This window comes from Cydia pomonella, chromosome 2 (assembly GCF_033807575.1).
Source record: "Cydia pomonella isolate Wapato2018A chromosome 2, ilCydPomo1, whole genome shotgun sequence".
Taxonomy (NCBI): domain Eukaryota; kingdom Metazoa; phylum Arthropoda; class Insecta; order Lepidoptera; family Tortricidae; genus Cydia; species Cydia pomonella.
The window spans coordinates 549039-567405 of record NC_084704.1 but is presented as its reverse complement, the minus strand read 5'-3'; the positions used below and the strand labels follow the sequence as shown (position 1 = coordinate 567405).

Sequence of the window (18367 nt, the reverse complement as noted above, 5' to 3'; positions counted from 1 at the left end):
CAAATACAAATGTATTAAGCCTTTTAAAAGTTGACTTTTGAATTAAATTTACGGTAAACGCCAACCGTGCGGATCTATTCCGTTTACATTTGAATGTGGACTATATTTGATAGTACATAAGGTTAAATTCGGAACAAACAAAAAACGGCTCTCCACCCATTGGAAGGTCGAATGCCGTTTGAATGAAGTTTACGGTGCAGCCAGAGACAAATTAATAATAATTGATGGTACTTAGGGATGAAAATTCCGGAAACAACAATATTTTTTTTTTTGGGAATTTTACCAAATTTCGTTTTTTACGGTTTTACCCGTTTTATTCAGAAAAATTAAATACGTCATACACAATGCCACTAATGAGTGATGACAGTATCAAATATATAAAATGCCAAAAACTAACACATTAGACGTGCAAACTTAACCTTCCTGTTTAAATTCCCAATTAAATTCATATGGAAACATACAGAAGTTTAAAAAAACTTGTTTTTTTCGGCTATGTTCGTTTTTTTTCGGTAGGATTGTAACCGAAATTTGCATTGTTTTTTTCGAAAGAAACTTGAAAATATACAAGTCGTTTGGAATTTTTCCCATATTTTCCCGGGTTTTTTCAACGCTAATGGTACCTAATCTTTATAATGTAAATAAAAATAAAACGCATATATTTCATACCATTTGAGCGGTTTAAAATTAGCTTTTTTTTCTGCGTGTTTACGGTCATTTCAGCAAGCACGCCTACATGCGTGCTGCAACTCACTACATTTGGCAAAACGGGCGCCTATTTGCACCTCACGCTTTTAAAAACGGGCTTTAACGCGCGTACAAAACGCTACTATGAACCGCATATTTTTGTAAAGATGCTAATTTATTACGAGCTAAACTCAAATGCAGAGGGGACCAATACCTGATTAACGTAAACTTAGGCCGATTTGTAGGTAGGTGCGAATACTGTTCAAATTCTGACTTAGAGGCAGTGCTTCACAAATTTACGTTTGACAATTCAGTGACTGCAAAACAGAGGGCGCCGTACAGTGCTACCTTGTCAATCTCGAGGGTACAATTTACAATTATTCTTTGATATTATGAAACGAACGTGTAGCGCAATCTAACAGATACCATCACCAGCCCGTCTTCCTCCACGGGGACAATGCCGTCCTCGAAACGTCAGATGTAATTTAAAAGTTTAAGTAGGTACACGCGATTAAGTACCGTTAAAGTAAATAATAATGCTACATTGTATAGACACTGACAGCCTTTACTTTATAATTGTCTTATGTCTGACTTGAATAATGTTCACGGTGCATGTTGTGGTATTCCATGCGGTGCGTAAAAAACAGCACCATTGTATGGAGATTGACAGTCTATAGTTTATATTTGTCTTTTTCTGGTCTGAATAAAGTCTACGCTGCATGTTGTACTATTCCGTGCGGCGTGTACATTTTGCTGAACTTTTAGCGTGAGGAGGTCGGTAACCTAGTTTAATTGGTCCAATGAAAATTGCACTTTTTTCACTGTAAAATGGCCCTTAAAAATATTACCAACATGTAGCCAGAAATAATAAAGAAAAGCAACCATGCATCAATATAAGCGACTCATTAGTTTGCTAAACAAAAGCTGGTAGATAGCGTATGGCCACTCAGCATCAAATAGGGAAAAATAGCCAAATTTATCGTAAACACCTTTGTTGCCATAGAAATAAGAATAGTTATATTTATCCACTTTGGCTGTCACTATCTATTTGATGCTAACTGCACAGTGTATAATATTATACCATTGACAGACTTAGTGGCCCGCTTTATGCGAGACGTATCATCGTTGCGATAGACGGCGATGAGGCGCTCTGTCAGTTGTATTGTTTATAATTATGCAGGTACCACACGTAACTCTAAAAAACTTAACTGATCTGTTATTAGGCTCGTTGTACCGATGGCTGATGGACTCAGTGGCCCGCTTTATGCGAGACGTATCATCGTTGCGATACACGGCGATCAGGCGCTGTGTCAGTTGTATTGTTTATATATAGGTACCACACGTAACTCTAAAAAACTTAACTGACCTGTTATTAGGCTCGTTATACCGATGGCTGATGGACTCAGTGGCCCGCTTTATGCGAGACGTATCATCGTTGCGATACACGGCGACCAGGCGCTGTGTCAGTTGTATTGTTTATATATAGGTACCACACGTAACTCTAAAAAACTTTACTGACCTGTTATTAAGCTCGTTATACCGATGGTTGATGGACTCGGTGGCCCGCTTTATGCGAGACTTATCATCGTTGTGATACACGACGATCAGGCGCTGTGTCAGTTGTACTGTTTAAATATAGGTACCACACGTATAACTCTAAAAAACTTAACTGACCTGTTATTAAGCTCGTTGTACCGATGGTTGATGGACTCAGTGGCCCGCTTTATGCGAGACGTATCATCGTTGCGATAGACGGCGATCAAGCGCTGTGTCAGTTGACCGAACAGCTCGATTTGGTGCTTGTACTGGTGCACTTCGGCGTGGAACGACTGGAAACATACATTTTAGGTTACCAATCAATATGATTTAACACTTATTTATGTTCACGTTACATCGTATTTCACGAGCTACAAATAGGACTATTATATTGTAGATAATTTTTGTGTAATAATTGTCGATTTTACCAAATAAAATAAATACATTTAAATCTTTTAATCTAATTTAGACGTAAATCTCAAACTTCGTATTTGAATTTAGTCAACTCGAGCGTTATTCCAGTTTGAATAAAACAAGATGTAGCCAAAGCAAACTTTAGTGAAACTAAGCAAAGCGTAACAATGGGGAAAATATTAATTATAAAACCTGCTTCGCGTTGTTCGCAAAACGCGAGTCAAAGTAAAACTATCTTTCCGTTTGCAAAGTCGGACATGGCGAACAAGGGAGTTTAATTTGATGCAGAGTTTAATTCTTCCTTGGAAATTACAGAAAATGTATTGTAGTAATATAAGAAAGAAAAACCTTTAGGGGTGTTGACCCACTCTTAATTAATCCTAGTCGAGAACGAGAAATACAAACCATATTAGAAACGGTATAGGTAAAAAACTTAAGTAAGTCACCTGTACCCCTAGTGTAAATTTGATCGACATCATAACGTGACGAACGCGTTTGCGTTAAGTCTCATTTTGTATAGGATTTTGAGTTTCCAAAACGTCCCGCTTGGCGCGCTCTTTCTAAATCCAATACAAAATGAGACTAAACGCAAACGCGTACGTCACGTTTCGAAATCGAATTTATTTACACTAGGGGTACTGTTGTATGTAGTTGTGACGTGTTCGAATAGACATTTGTTTTATTTGTGTGTGTCTTTTAAACATGTATTGTCTATTCGAACACGTCACAACTACATACAACAGGTGACTTACGTTTTTTACCTATATATGGCGTTATATAAACGCGGTACAAGTCTTAATTAGCTAATAATAGTTTATCTTAATCTGTTATTTTCACTTATATATTACTAAGAGGGGAATAAAACATAAATTAACTAATTGTGGCTTGTGAAGTTTTACGAATAACGGGGATAGTGATTAAAGATGTTATCAAAGTAATAGAACTCCGGCTTAGTTATAAATTAATCAGGAATAAAACTCGAAGCATCTTAAGACAAAATAAAGATAAATTTTGCTTTGATAATGTATCGTCTCCTACTGTTTTTGTATATATTTTTAATGGTACAGGTATTATTTGCGGAAAATGTATTATTTGTTTCCTTAGTCTAACTACATTTCTCTTCATTACAGACGACAATAACATCGATTGCAACAATTCCTATATTTCATATCCCAAGACGCAAAACTAATTTGGGCGTGCGATAAGTACTCGGCGCTGCTGTCGAGATGTTTGTCCCGTTAGCGGTAGAGACGTCCGGGTGTTGGTGTGCCGAGGCCAAAATTTTCTTGGGCGAATTGGGGCGGCGGTTGAGGGAGAGGGGTCATGAGCTGTCTATCGCGATTCAGCGTGGCAACGCGGCGAGCGTGATGGGCACCTTTGCGTCTGGGAGGGCTCGGGACGGGTTGTTTGATTAGTTTTTGTATTTGTGTCTTTCTTTTTGTTTACTTTTACTTCTATTTAGTTTATAGTCCATTTTAATGGGTTTTTTTTTAGAGTAATTAAGAATGTAATAGTTTTTGTATTGAAATAAATAAATAATTAATTTGGGCATTGTTCAAGGAATCTTCATGTAATCAAGCTAAGCCTATTTCGTTTTGAGTCTTATTATGTTATGACACAAAACAAAATGGACAAAAGAAAACAATTTGCGTAAAACGAGGGCCCCATACAATTTACTCGGGATATTTGTTCCTTTAGAAACTAGGATATTTCATGCAAATTAGCTAAAGGATGGACCGAGTGGGGCAACTGAAAATACTTTTCATAAGAAAGTATTGAAATAAGTATTCAGATCGATACTTTTTATAAGCTGGTTCATGAATAATGAAATCGAAATTCTTGTTAAATAAAGAAGAAATAATATTATAAAATATGTATGTTTTGTTTCAATTTTGCTTAATAACGTATAAGAATTGATATTAAAATATTTAGTGATTTTTTTTATGAATTATCGGTTTTAAAGTTTAATTTAAACAATTGTGTTATGAAAAATGCATCGTATTATTTATTACTAATTTTTTTTTCACTATATATTTTATTACTTTCTTCAAACAAAATCGTCACTTTTGCCACTGACATATCTAATCCATATCATATCTTTAGGATTGATTCGTTAGATGATTTTCTCGAAAGCAAATTTTCGTAGTAGCGATATATAATATATATCGCTACTACGAAACGCATATTTAATTGACGTATTTTTAATTGCGAATCGGGCCCTCGTAAGAAAGTAAAGCGGATTTCACGGTTCAAACTAAACGTCATCCTTCTTTTGTCCGTATTATCAATAAAATAGAGAAATTCAAACTGCCGCCATACTGTTCAATTAATTCAAGAAACTCAAATGCGCATAATACTTTCGTAAATGGTACGAAGTCTAGCAAGTTGTAGACTTTACCCGTTAAAATATAAACAAATAGCGATAGTTAAAGCCATTTACAGTAGTTATGCAAATGCGGGAGTGTGGCCGCGAGATATTCGCGATTCGCCAGACAGACTTGCAAATTCGTAGGGACGGGACGGTGCAGTCTCTGGGTACAAATCGAGACATTAGGGGGCCTCGCCACTATGAGAATCGTTGATAGACAACGCCAACTGAAACTTAAATAGTTTAAACTCTTCGAAGCTTCTGTGACGGAATGAACTTCATAATCGGGCCAGTCAGGCGGCGGCAAACGTCACACATTTTATCAAGGACATTAAAATATGCAGCAGCAAAAACGACGCGACAACAGTAATGCAGCTGCAGTTGACATCTGAACATCACCTTTACTGCTGCAACTATGGAGGGTAGACGTAAGGACAAAGAACAATCTATGTGTATAAGGGTCCATCAAAAAACCTTAAATAAGCGCCACAATACATCGCAAAAAACTATTGACTTTGATAAAACATTTCAAGTCACTGGACAGCGCACTTCACTCCGTCAATAACGACTTAAGTTCATGTCATGTCCTTGCGCTACTCTAGCGCCTCCGGAGAGATTTCAAACTATTACAGCTGCCAATTGGACACTTTTGCAATAGTTCACCCATAAGAAATGTTTATCCTCTACTCTCCATAGCTGCAAGATTGGCTGGAGCGGTGTCCTGCAACTTTGAGTGACGGATTGAACGTTCTAATCGCGACATCAAAACTGCAATTTTCTTGAGAAATCAAGGAAATTACTAAGCTGCCTACTACAAATAAGAAAACATTCAAAAACTATGAAAAAACAGTTGAGCAGATAAGGTGCATTGGGGAAATTCGAACGTAAGATAATGCAAATATCTTGGATCTACTGGTTGGATCTATCGAGAATGAAGGGAACTAAAATACATTTCTACTGGTAATAGGAAGCTAAATGCCTGGGTATGTATTGCAGTAGCTTAAGTTTTGCCAAGTTAAGGATGACTCACGCTAGACTGGGCCGGAGCTTCTGGCGCTGCGTTTTCTAAAGAAAGCACCACGTGATCACCGATCAGCCGTCATACAAGTCCTTCTGGTTTAGCGATTTTCAAAATTACTCCGATTTTAACATAGTGCCGCTTATTCAACTTTAATCAAGATCGTGAACCCATCCCTACTTCCAGCAAGTGCAATCTGAATTACTCCTAGCATTCGCGATGCAATGTACTTAAGAGGAATGAGAAAAGGCAACGTTGTATGAGAATTCTGAGCAAATAGATCCGCTTTTATAGCTCTCAAGTGTACTTTGAAACCGAGGGAATACTAAATTTACGTGTGAATGGAATTATTTAATGCTCGACAATTTATTGTTATCTTCTGTGAGGTAAATACATTCAGTCGATTTGTATTTTGTATTTAATGGCGTTCGGTGGGGGAACAAAATATGATGACGTTAAATAATTTTTGGCGCTGAGGCCGCTGAGAAGATGATCGCTAATATGAGGAGAGGTGCGGGAATCAAGCAACAGCGTTGGTTGGCATCGGAGGGGAGAAGAGATGTGGGTTACAACCAATGCTATTGGTTTATTCCCGCACGTGACCTCTCAATCTCCGCTCTGCTCATCTCCGCTTCACTGGAAAGGCAGTCTTAGCTTTTTTTACAAGCTTTTATTTAAGAGCCCATCAACGTGCTCACTAGCGCCACTGGAAAATAATTGTTATTGTTTAAATTTAACGATAGATATTTTAAAAAGGGGGCCGCTACGTACTGTATTTTGTATTTAAGTAACTTTTGAATACATCAAACTAGTTTCTATGATGCTGGATTCGTCGGATAGATAGAGGTCGTATTTCGGAAGGAATTCTTAGACTAGATACATCATAAGTATGTCGTTGTTTTATCATGATAGAGCTTAATAAGAGAGTAGACTGATTGATGCTAGATCGTCGCTTATTTGCATGTATACTGTTGATGGGCGAAGACGTGACCTGACCTGACCACGTTTCTCTATCTCTGTCTTACCTTCTGCTCTCTAATCAATATTTCAAGCAGATATGTCCAGCCTGAGCTATAGCAGCCAGACTTCCCTCCAGTTTCGTCAAGAAGGCGTCCTTATCCAACCACCTTTCTCCATCTTAATATCTGTTCTGTAAGCTGCATGTTCAGTATATCAGCCGTATGCCCCGGCTGCGCCATAACTACGAGCCTGGTCTCCATCCTCGTCAGCCAGACGTCGGCGTCTCGCCACCTCGCCTCGTACCGCAGGCTGTCGCCCAGCTCACTGTCTTACCTTCTGTTTTCTAAGCTGCATCTCCAGCACGTCAGCCGTATGCTCCGGCTGCGCCATAGCTGCGAGCCTGGTCTCCATCCTCGTCAGCCAGGCGTCGGCGTCTCGCCGCCTGGCTTCGTACCGCTGGCTGTCGCCCAGCTCACTGTCTTACCTTCTGTTCTCTAAGTTGCATCTCCAGCACGTCAGCCGTATGCCCCGGCTGCGCCATAGCCGCGAGTCTGGTCTCCATCCTCGTCAGCCAGGCGTCGGCGTCTCGCCGCCTCGCCTCGTACCGCTGGCTGTCGCCCAGCATGGCGTCGAGCTGCGCCTTGCGCTGGAGCACGCGCGCGTTGGCCTCATCCCAGTGCTCGCGGAGGGCGGTTACTGGAAATAAAATTAAATGTTAACATTTGTATACGACACACACATAAATGGGGAATTGAGCATTTGGAAAATAAGAGATCTTTTTTTTTGTAGTTAGACTTGGTTTTACTTTAAACCTTTATTCAACCATAATTTAGAAGGAGATTTTTTATACCTAAAGTTCTGAATAAAACGAGGCAATTCTTGTATTTTTAATTTTTCATTTGAGCGATATTTTCATGTAATATTTTTTTTTGTATTGTATCAAGATTATTCACACTTTAAGAGAGAAAAGTATGCGAACGTATAAGATCCACGTTAACTAGTTATCCGAGCCCCTAGTGTAAATTTATTCGATTTGGAAACGTTACGTATGAGTTAGCGTTAAGTCTCATTTAGTATGATAATTAGACACCGCGCACCAAGCGGAATGTTTTGGAAACTCAAAATCCCATACGAAATGAGACTTAACGCAAACGCGTACGTCACGTTACGCGATCGAATAAATTTATACTAGGGGTACCGATATAAAGCAAAACAGTTGTTAAATTTGACGGTACACTTCTTGTCAATTCGAATGAAAACGTGACGCCATGTTTAAACAAGCGAATAATCGTAATTCATGTTTGTATAATTCCTTCCGTGAAACAACAGAGCTGACTGATGCCTTAGTACGTCACGTGTAATGCGGGCTCTTCAAAGGATCAAAAATGTTCGGAACATTAACTTCTTGATACTTGTTCATAATGTCATGCTAATATTTTCATATAAAATTATATTCACAATAGTTTTAGAATAACAATTTTGAACGATTCACGGTTAATTTCTCTAGACTTAAAACGACCGGCATATGGACCGTGATTACCTTTTATATTTTGACCCGTGTACAAGATGCATGTAACTGCATCAAAATTGGGAGCTCAAAAACAATATAAAATACTGATATGTACTGATTTTCTTTTCCGCACCAATTGTAAGTTTCTGTTTGGCCCAATGATTGACTGGTAGAGAGTGCCGCAAGGCATTAATTCCGACATTTGTACTTTTTTGTAGTGTGCAATAAAGGTTAAATAAATAAATAAATATAAAAGGTAGTCACGGTACATATCCCGGTCGATTTAATTCTAGTGACACTATATAGGTTTAAGAGTATTTTTGGATTAAAAGTAGATGGATTTTGACGTCGCAGATTGCATTTCTCTTACTAATTTCATAGTAATAAATATTGGTTAACGTACCACACACATGTTAACTAATTAGATTTGTTGGAAAATTTCCATGACCTTCCTACAGTGTTTTACGGTGTATAGCAACACATTTATGAGTATGTTTTAAATTAATATCAACAAAATGATTGATGAATTTGCACAAAACAAATGCTCACAATTTATGAAAATCGCAATGAATCCAAGCTAAACCCTCATCTTTGCAAAATATGCAATCAAAACTTTAACTCTCACAACAGAGAGCTCAATTTAATTCGCTAAACCTATCATGCCCTGTTATACTGCTAAAAATAATTCCAAAAAGCTAACGCTCGCATATATTTTGAACTGTATTAACAAAGCAGCAAGGGTTATTTAAAGTTTTGAAATTCGTCAATGGCACAGCAACAATAACTGACCATCAATGAACCTTACGTCTTTGAAATAAGGTTTAGTATCAGTTAACATGTGAAACTCGCTAGCTGCCCAGTGGGCCGCGTGGCGCGACGGTTGGACAAACACAACTGCGTACCTACCTCAAAAAGATGAAATAGACTGTCAATTAGTTTTGCGCGATTGAAAGCGCTCGAGTTATTTTGCGCTTTTGGCTGCTTTGAATATAAATGTTCGCGAAATACTTTGAGTGAGGTGCAGTGAGTTCATGGTATTCGTTTTCACGTATGTACACTACAGTAGTTACTTTGTACGGAAGGTACACCACCCACCTCCACCTTACAGAAAACAGCAGCCATAACACTAGACCCTACTCATAGTGTTGTGTTCCTGCCGGTGAGTAAGGTTGCCAGAGCTCAACGAGGGGGGGTTTAGGGTCAGCAACGCGCATGTAACTCGTCTAGAGTTGCAGGCGTACATAGGCTACGGACACTGCTTACCATCAGGCGGGCCGTATGCTTGTTTGCCACCGACGTAGTATTAAAAAAAGGTGTATTAGTTACACATAACTATTTGGTATGAAAATAATTCTACATGAATTTCGTATAAAGCAGAGGTTAAAGGAAGTTAAAAAAGTGTAAAACTCTTTAGGAAAATAAATATATTTGATATAATTTCGGTAGATATCGCTAAGAATCTACTTAAAGTTTAAAGTTAAACGTATCATTTAAGTATATGCGCTTCAAGGTCGCGCCTTTTAAAGAATATGAAGGAAATATTCATTGTGGAAGTTTCTCGGTTGGTCGATTGAAGCGTTGGTGTCCGCAGTTCGAGTCTCTTAATTTTTACTTTATTTACAACATTTCACAACATTATTTATTGTAACGGTAAGCTGTTAAAATTAGTTTCGGACTTAAGTGTTAAGTTTGAATGGGAAATTGAACTTAAACGAAATTAAGTACGTATGACACATAAAACGCCAAAAGAACGGTTTTTATTCCATAAACCGACCCTGAGTACTGAGGGGGTCGAAATTTTGAATGATAAAATAAAAATAAAAAATCAAAAAATAAACGTACAAAAATGTTTAATGCATAATTTTTTTTATAAAGGAAATCATACTGAAACTAGATATTTAATACCATTAGTTGTTTTACCCACCTTTTAGACCCTTGGTATACTATATCGAATTATCTACGCACAAGAAACATTCCTTCTCTTAAAATATTAAGTTACATTTTAACAAGGTTTCATACGCTAGAGATACCGGTAGCTTTTCTTCCATTTGTACTATTCAGTGTATATAACAGAAGTTTTCACTCCTACGGCCGTATTCGAACAATGTTTATAAGATGTCGCAGCGATACGATACCGAGCTGTCAGTTATCGTATCGCTGTGACATTGGTTCTGTAGCTGCGTTTATATTCCATTTGAGTGGGTGTTAACTCGCGGGTGAAAGATGCATGAGGAATATTTTACTACAAGTATTGGCTTAACAAGTAAACGTGAAAAGTGTTAAATGTTATTTTACTAACGAAAGAAGGGGGAATGTTTTTTCAGTGAAAGATTTACTGTTAATATTTTTTGAATATATTTTTTTTCGCACATACATTAACTGTGTGTGTAATAATAGTAATTTGTAATGTTTTTATTTTTTGATTGAATGTTTTGCAATATTTTTACGATCGCATTTTTTTCAATTGGGTATTTTTAACGCGGTGGTAGCCAGTTCATCCAGACGTCATCGGTTAAATCCTGACTCGTATTAATATGTTTTTAAACTTATCATGCGTATTATCCATTTATAATAACAATTATGTAGGTTACGATCAGATTAGCGACATAAGATTTATAACTTATCATGCGTATTATCCATTTATAATAACAATTATGTAGGTTACGATCAGATTAGCGACATAAGAGTTTAAAAACATACGAGTCAGGATTTAACCCATGACGTCTGGATGAACTGGCTACCACCGCGTTAAAAATACCCAATTGAAAAAAATGCGATCGTAAAAATATTGCAAAACATTCAATCGAAAAAATAAAAACATTACAAATTACTATTATTACACACACAGTTAATGTATGTGCGAAAAAAATATATTCAAAAAATATTAACAGTAAATGTTTCACTGAAAAAACATTCCCCCTTCTTTCGTTAGTAAAATAACATTTAACACTTTTCACGTTTACTTGTTAAGCCAATACTTGTAGTAAAATATTCCTCATGCATCTTTCACCCGCGAGTTAACACCCACTCAAATGGAATATAAACGCAGCTACAGAACCAACTTATTAAACGCGAAACAGCAAATACACGCGCGTGCAATATAAAGTATGCAAATGTGGATGATGCTACACTGTCGAGCAAACGCCGCTTAACAGGCGCACAGTGGTGCTCAGCGACGGCTGGACAAAAAACTTTTTAAATAGTTTTTTTTTTTATGCTCGACGCGTGAACGGGAAGCGCAGCTCAGGGAAGCATGATTTTCGGGAGCGAGAATTTTCAGTTTATATGAAATATTTTGCATAGCCTTTGTCAGTTATTTTAAAAGGATGCATATTCATTTTGATGTTTATTGTTATTGGATACTCTGCTAGTCATCGATTTAATTACGAGTTTGTATAGTTCGTGTCACCCACGATGATGCGCAGATTAGTCAAATGTAACCTTTATTAATATGACTATACGAGTCAAGGCATGCGGTTTCGTGAATGACGCGATTTGTAGTTTTTTTTTAAATAGTCTATGAACAAAACGTTTACTACTCGTATTTTTAAATAAATATATTTTATTGTAATTAGTAATCTTTATAAAAAGTAAAACTAAAGATTAAAACTTAAAATTTACACAAACAAACCGCTCCCCGCCATCCCCGGTGCAAAGGCGCCCATGATGCTCGCAGCATTTCCACGCTGAATTACCATGGACAGCCTTTGCACTAGGAACGACTCGGAACGGGGACCCTCCTCCTTTTGCCTGAGACGATGGCCTAGTTCACGTGTAAATTTATTGTAATTATCAATTGATATCTTAAAGTAAGTACTGTAGTGTGAATTCATTTTGGCCGTAAATTAATATAATAATATACAATTGAGTTTTTAAAGATATCTGAACAGTCGAAAAGCTCTAAAGTAAAATTAGCATATCTTAAAAAAACAACTACCCATACACGGCTGTGTTATCTACAAGCTCTTCAATTTCTTATACAATATTTGCGCAATTTTATATTTCATAAAGAGTAAATTAGATTGAGTGTTTTTAAAATGGGTACTTTAAGTATAGTTGTAAGTACCACTGTGCACTAAATACACATATAGACATAGTATAGCGTACATCGACCACACATTAGCATTCCCATATCATGGCCGCTACATTCCTGATTAGCTCAAAGTGGACCCAGTGGTTTAAACGGGCTTAGGACCGCGCAAAATCATTCGTGTACGCGAATTACAAATTACATTTAACGTTACCACATTTCCACATACCTAAATGTCATATTGACGATATTTGTGGTAATTTGAAATATATTCTAAAAATTTCAGAGAGTAGTCGAGATTAAAACTTATTTATTAATAAATAAAAATAAAAAAATGTATAAATAAAAATATATATAAATATATATATATTCGAAACAACTGCAATATGTTTATGACACTTACAACATTCTTTCTCGCAATATTACCCCTTTTTAAGGATGTGTAAACGTACATTAACCCCCTTATTCATAAACGTGTACTAAAGTTAAGATGCCGCTCATAATCGTTTGTCCCTTTCCGACGTATTGGTATGATGGACCTACTTACCTACTTTTCTTTCAGCTATACTTAGTTTTTGGATGCCATCAGGCGGGATGTATACTTATTAAATTACTACCATTATTACTACCGCTAATACGAGTTATTTTATAGCTTTTATTTTGTTATTAAGTAGATTTAGTTTTATAAATTAAGCTAAAAATTCAAAGTTAAGATTTTTATTTTATTTTAAAACATTAATAAGCGATTATATAAAAGTAAGTTTATTTTGTTTTATTACGACTAACGATTAGATTATATTACGTAAGTAAAACCAAAAACATTAAAAGGAAGAGTTAAATAATTAATATAAGTATTAGGTATGTAGATTCAAGTGCGAACCTTTCATTAAGGACCTCAAGTGTAAAAAATGGGCGCTTGTCTTTGAAACAGGGAAACCGGTTATATGTGCAGCTGAAATACAGAAATACATACTTATCATACATTTATACATAAATATATAACTTACAAGAAAGTATAATGTGTCTGAAAATATAAATAAAAGGAAAAAATCAATATACAGTAGGGTAAAACTAGTTTAAAACAAGAAGGTTTTTAACAAGATGAATTAAGAGAAAAATACAAATTTTAATTACATTGATTTATGCACTCAATGCACACATACACAATAATAAATTAACCTCTTGTAATATGATAATACCTTGCCTATTGTATGCCTGCCAAACTTGGACATTTACAGACGAAATAAAACAGAAAATCAAATGTAGCCAAACAGCAATGGAAAGAAGTATATTAAAAATTAGAAGAATTCAAAAAGTAAGGAGCGAAAGCATTAGACAAAAAACAAAAATCACCGATGCTCTCTGGCACGCGCTCTCACTTAAGTGGAGATGGGCTGGACATATCTCACGATTCAAGGACAGAAGATGGACCATAGAAACCACGCGTTGGAAGGGACCAACGGGAAAAAGAAATGTTGGCCGACCAATAAGGCGGTGGGCTGATGATATCACACAAGTGACAGGAGCCGACTGGATTAAGCTGGGCAAGGACAGGGAGGCATGGAAGAGGATGGAGGAGGGCTTTACCCAGAAGGGGTCCATATTTCATTAGCATTAAGACTAACAAATTAATTTATGTACTTTTTTTTTTCTTTCTACTACAACCAACTAACAAAATTTAGATGTATACAGGGTGATTCAGGAGACGTGAGCAGGATCAAGCCTGCATATTCGGTAAATTATCAGCAACTGTTTCGTACCAGTATTTGTGAGATTAACGTTAATTTAATTTTTACTGTTCAAAAAAAGAGTTTTATTTTATTTACGATATTTATGGTCACCCTCTTTGTTTTATCCATAATAAGTGACAAATTGAATGTCATCGGAGTGTGGTTACTTTTATAAACTCGTATCTCACTCAAGTGTGACATTTTATTTTCTTCATAATCAAAGTGCTGTCATAACGGTTAAAGAGGTTTTATCTTTGTTAATTAATTGTTGTAGGGTGTCCATGATTGTAGATAATCAAATTTGTCCTTAAGAAAAAGTTAAATAACAGATAAAAAGCGTGATTGTTTTACTTAAATATGATGGTGAACGATTCATTAACATTTACTGATTGTGTAGTCTTAGTCCAGCTCACGTCTCATGAATCAGCCTGTATATGCGAAATATGGAATAAATGGCTTTATTATTATTATCTCCTTTATTTATTTTTCGTCTTAGGCTAGGTCATTTATAATATGAATATAAAAGTAAAATATAAAAACACTTCAAAAACAATACAAAAGATACAAACACATTATAAAAAACCTAACCTAGGGTGCCGCCAGCAGCGGGGCAGGGCCCAAGCTGCCGGTGGTCAGGGCCGCAGAGAGAGGAACCGTCGGACTATCCGCGCCGTGTCCAAGATCACCGCCTTCTGCATCTGACCCTTGATCCAACCACCTAGCGAGAGTCTCTCAAGGTGTTGGTCGAGACTCTTCGCTATGAGACCGTTCGCTGAAACGACTATTGGGACAATGATCGTCGAATCAACATCCCACATGGCGGTTATCTCGTGGGCCAAGTCTAGGTACTTGCTGGACTTGTCCTTCTCAGCTTTCACGAGATTCTCATCATGGGGGATGGTGATATCGACGAGCACGGCCCGGCGTTGCGATCGATCTATTATCACGATGTCAGGCTTATTGGCTACAATAGTCCTGTCAGTGATAATAGATCGATCCCAATAAAGCGTGGCACGACCATTTTCGAGAACTGGCGCAGGTGAGTACTTGTAGTACGGTACTTCGCGGTCCACAAGGCAGTATAGAAGAGCAAGTTGCTGGTGAATAATTCTAGCTACGAGATTATGTCTGTGCAAGTACTCGCCGTTAGCAAGATGAGAACAACCGGAGATGATATGCCTGAGTGACTCTCCGGGACGGCGGCATGCCCGACAAATGTCGACCGTACCGTCCCTCAGGATATATTTCCGATAGTTGTTCGTCATCATAACTTCGTCCGCAATTGCACAGGCAAAACCCTCGGTTTCTCCGAAGAGGTCCCCGAATCGTAACCAGTTCACCGACGCGAGCAGGTCCACGTCAGGTCCCGTGAGGGCCTTGTAGAACCGCCCGTGTAGCACCTTACTCTCCCATGCCGCCTTGCGATCCGCAGTACTTAGTACCACAGGTTTGCGCCAGTTCTCGTTTGCCAAGGAGAGCGGCGTGAGGTTCCTGTCTACTGCCACCACATCACGATGCATCCCATACTCGTTGTTAAGGAAATAATCCCTGAGATTGCACATCTCGCGGTTGTGGAGATCTTTGGCGTTTAGGAAGCCTCGACCTCCACACTTCCGTGGGATGTACAATCTCATAACAGACGAGCGTGGGTGTAGCATACGGTGTGTGGTGAGCAGTAGTCGGACCCTCCGATCCAGGGCGTCCAGCTCGGTCTGAGTCCACCTTAGTATGCCAAAGGAGTATGTGAGTAGGGGCATTACCCAGGCGTTGAAGGCGCGCACTTTGTTGCCTCCTGACAAAAGACTGTTAAGGACTTTTGTGAGCCGACTGAAAAAGCGCTCCTTCACCGACTGTCTAATATCCTCATCCTCAATACCCAACGACTGTGACATACCAAGGTATTTGTAGGTTTCTGATTCAGAGATAGATCTGAAAGACATTGTCTCAGAAAGTTGTAAATTTGTTGAATTTACAACCTTCCCCCGCTGTACATGCATAACCGCACATTTATCGACACCAAACTCCATGTTGATGGCATTACTGAAGACTTCGGTGGTTTTCAGTAGCTCCAACAAATCTTGGCTATTTGGTGCAAATAATTTGAGGTCATCCATGTAAAGAAGGTGAGAAATGACTTCACCCTCTCTCCGAAGCCGGCAACCTAGTCCCAAATCCTTCAGCAGGGTGCTGAGGGGATTCAGAGCTAGGCAGAACCACAGGGGACTCAGACTATCACCCTGGAATATTCCTCGCTCAATCCTTATAAAATCCTGCGGGCCAGGGCGGTCATCCCCGCCTCCTGGTTGACGAAGGACTGTGGTCCACTGCCTCATACACGCGCTTAGAAAGGTTCTTAAAGCTGTATCAACTTTATACAGCTCTAAGACCCTCCCCAGCCATGAGTGAGGCACCGAATCATAGGCCTTCTTGTAGTCAATCCAAGCGGCAGAGAGGGCCCCCCTGTTCCGACGGATTTGTTGGCAGATGGTCATGTCTATGAGGAGGTTATTATTATTATTATTAATATGATAAGGACCCTAAACGATATGTAGTCGTTTGTTTTTACCTTTCTTTATCAAACTAGATTGATATTTTCCACTATATTCGGCAAAACTGAGGTTTATACCAAGATTTTTGTCTACCACACACAAACGAAAAGTTATAAAAAAATTATCTAGTGACATCAAATTTAAGGATAAAAGCAAATATATATCTCAAGTCAAAAATATCAGTGCTAAAAATAAGCATTCTCCAACAACATAAATGGTTTTAAAAACAGAAAAAAACGAATATCGCTTTAATCACGTTATAAAACATTCGTTTGACCAAACTTATAAATAAGAAAACATTTAGGAAGGTAAAAACGTCATAGTGGTAAAGGAAACCCGTTACCTTTAACTTCTAGGCACACACCGTGCACCAGATGGCGCTGACCGCCTCATTAGGCCCGCAATATATTCCCTCCAACGTATTATATGCGAACGAGCCACAAAACGCCTAAACGGCCTCGAACAGGTGCGACAATCAGTGAAACATGGCCGGTAATGCTGCAGGTATTAGAGAGCGGGAAGTGGAATATTTCTGCCCGGTATTGGTGCGGAAAATGTTATCGAATGTGGTGTGTTGGGCTTTCAATTTTATAATTGATATTTTGCGTTACAATAAATCTAATATCCACGTCCAGACTAGAATTTTATATTGAAAAAAAAACGAGCATTCTCTGCTAATAGGTATCAAGAACTGTGATGTTTGTAGAACGCTGGTGGCCTAAGGGCGTGCGACTTTCAATCCGCAGATCGCGGGTTCAAACCCCGACTCGTACCAATTTTTTCGTTTTTCGGATCTTATGTAGGTACGAAATATCATTTGATATTTACCAGTCGCTTTTCGGTGAAAGAAAACATCGTGAGGAAACCGAACTAATCCAAATAAGGCTTAGTTTCCCCTCCTCTGTTTCCCTCTGGGTTGGAAATTAAATGGCAATAACATTAATAAAAACTAGTGCCTACGCCAATTCTTGGGATTAGTTGCCAAGTGGACCCCAGGCTCCCATGAGCCGTGGGAAGTGCCGGTACAACGCGAGGAAGATGATGATCTATGTTTGACCAGAGTGTTAACTGGTAGACAATGTCTTGTGTCATTAAGTTCGCCTTTTGTAAAAAAAATTTAGTGCAATAAAGTTTAAATATGTAGGTACATATATATAAGTACTCAAAAAGCAAAAAAAAAAACTTATTTACTTTTATGCAAACGACACACGTTTTAAAAATCACTCAATTTAAAGCACACCACTCAGTAATTTATAACAATAATAAGACCAGACATTTCGCAACCAACCAAACATTAATAACGCACTCAATCCTGCATTCCAACTCATTTTAAAACCATACTGTAACCTAAAAAAAAACACATAACTCATTATCTCATCACAGAAGCAACCATAATTTCGCACCTTTAACCTATACCTCAGTTAATCCTGTCGGTCGGACGGTCGGCGGTCGGCTTAAGGCTCGTTAAAAAAAGATTTGCAACTCTGCCATCCAGTAATGATCGAGTCCTCGGATTAACCCTGCGTTATAGACTCTCACGACCTTTATGCCAATAATATATGAATACT

The 18367-nt window shown here is 38.0% G+C and overlaps 1 protein-coding gene across 1 annotated transcript in view; it reads right to left on the bottom strand.

Annotated features, from left to right (window-relative positions):
- Positions 1–18367, bottom strand: part of LOC133515617 (uncharacterized) — a 1004237-nt gene that overhangs the window by 591193 nt on the left and 394677 nt on the right. Inside the window, 2 exon segments of the mRNA XM_061848189.1 lie at positions 2359–2513; positions 7465–7676. Coding sequence (XP_061704173.1) covers positions 2359–2513; positions 7465–7676 — 367 coding nt within the window.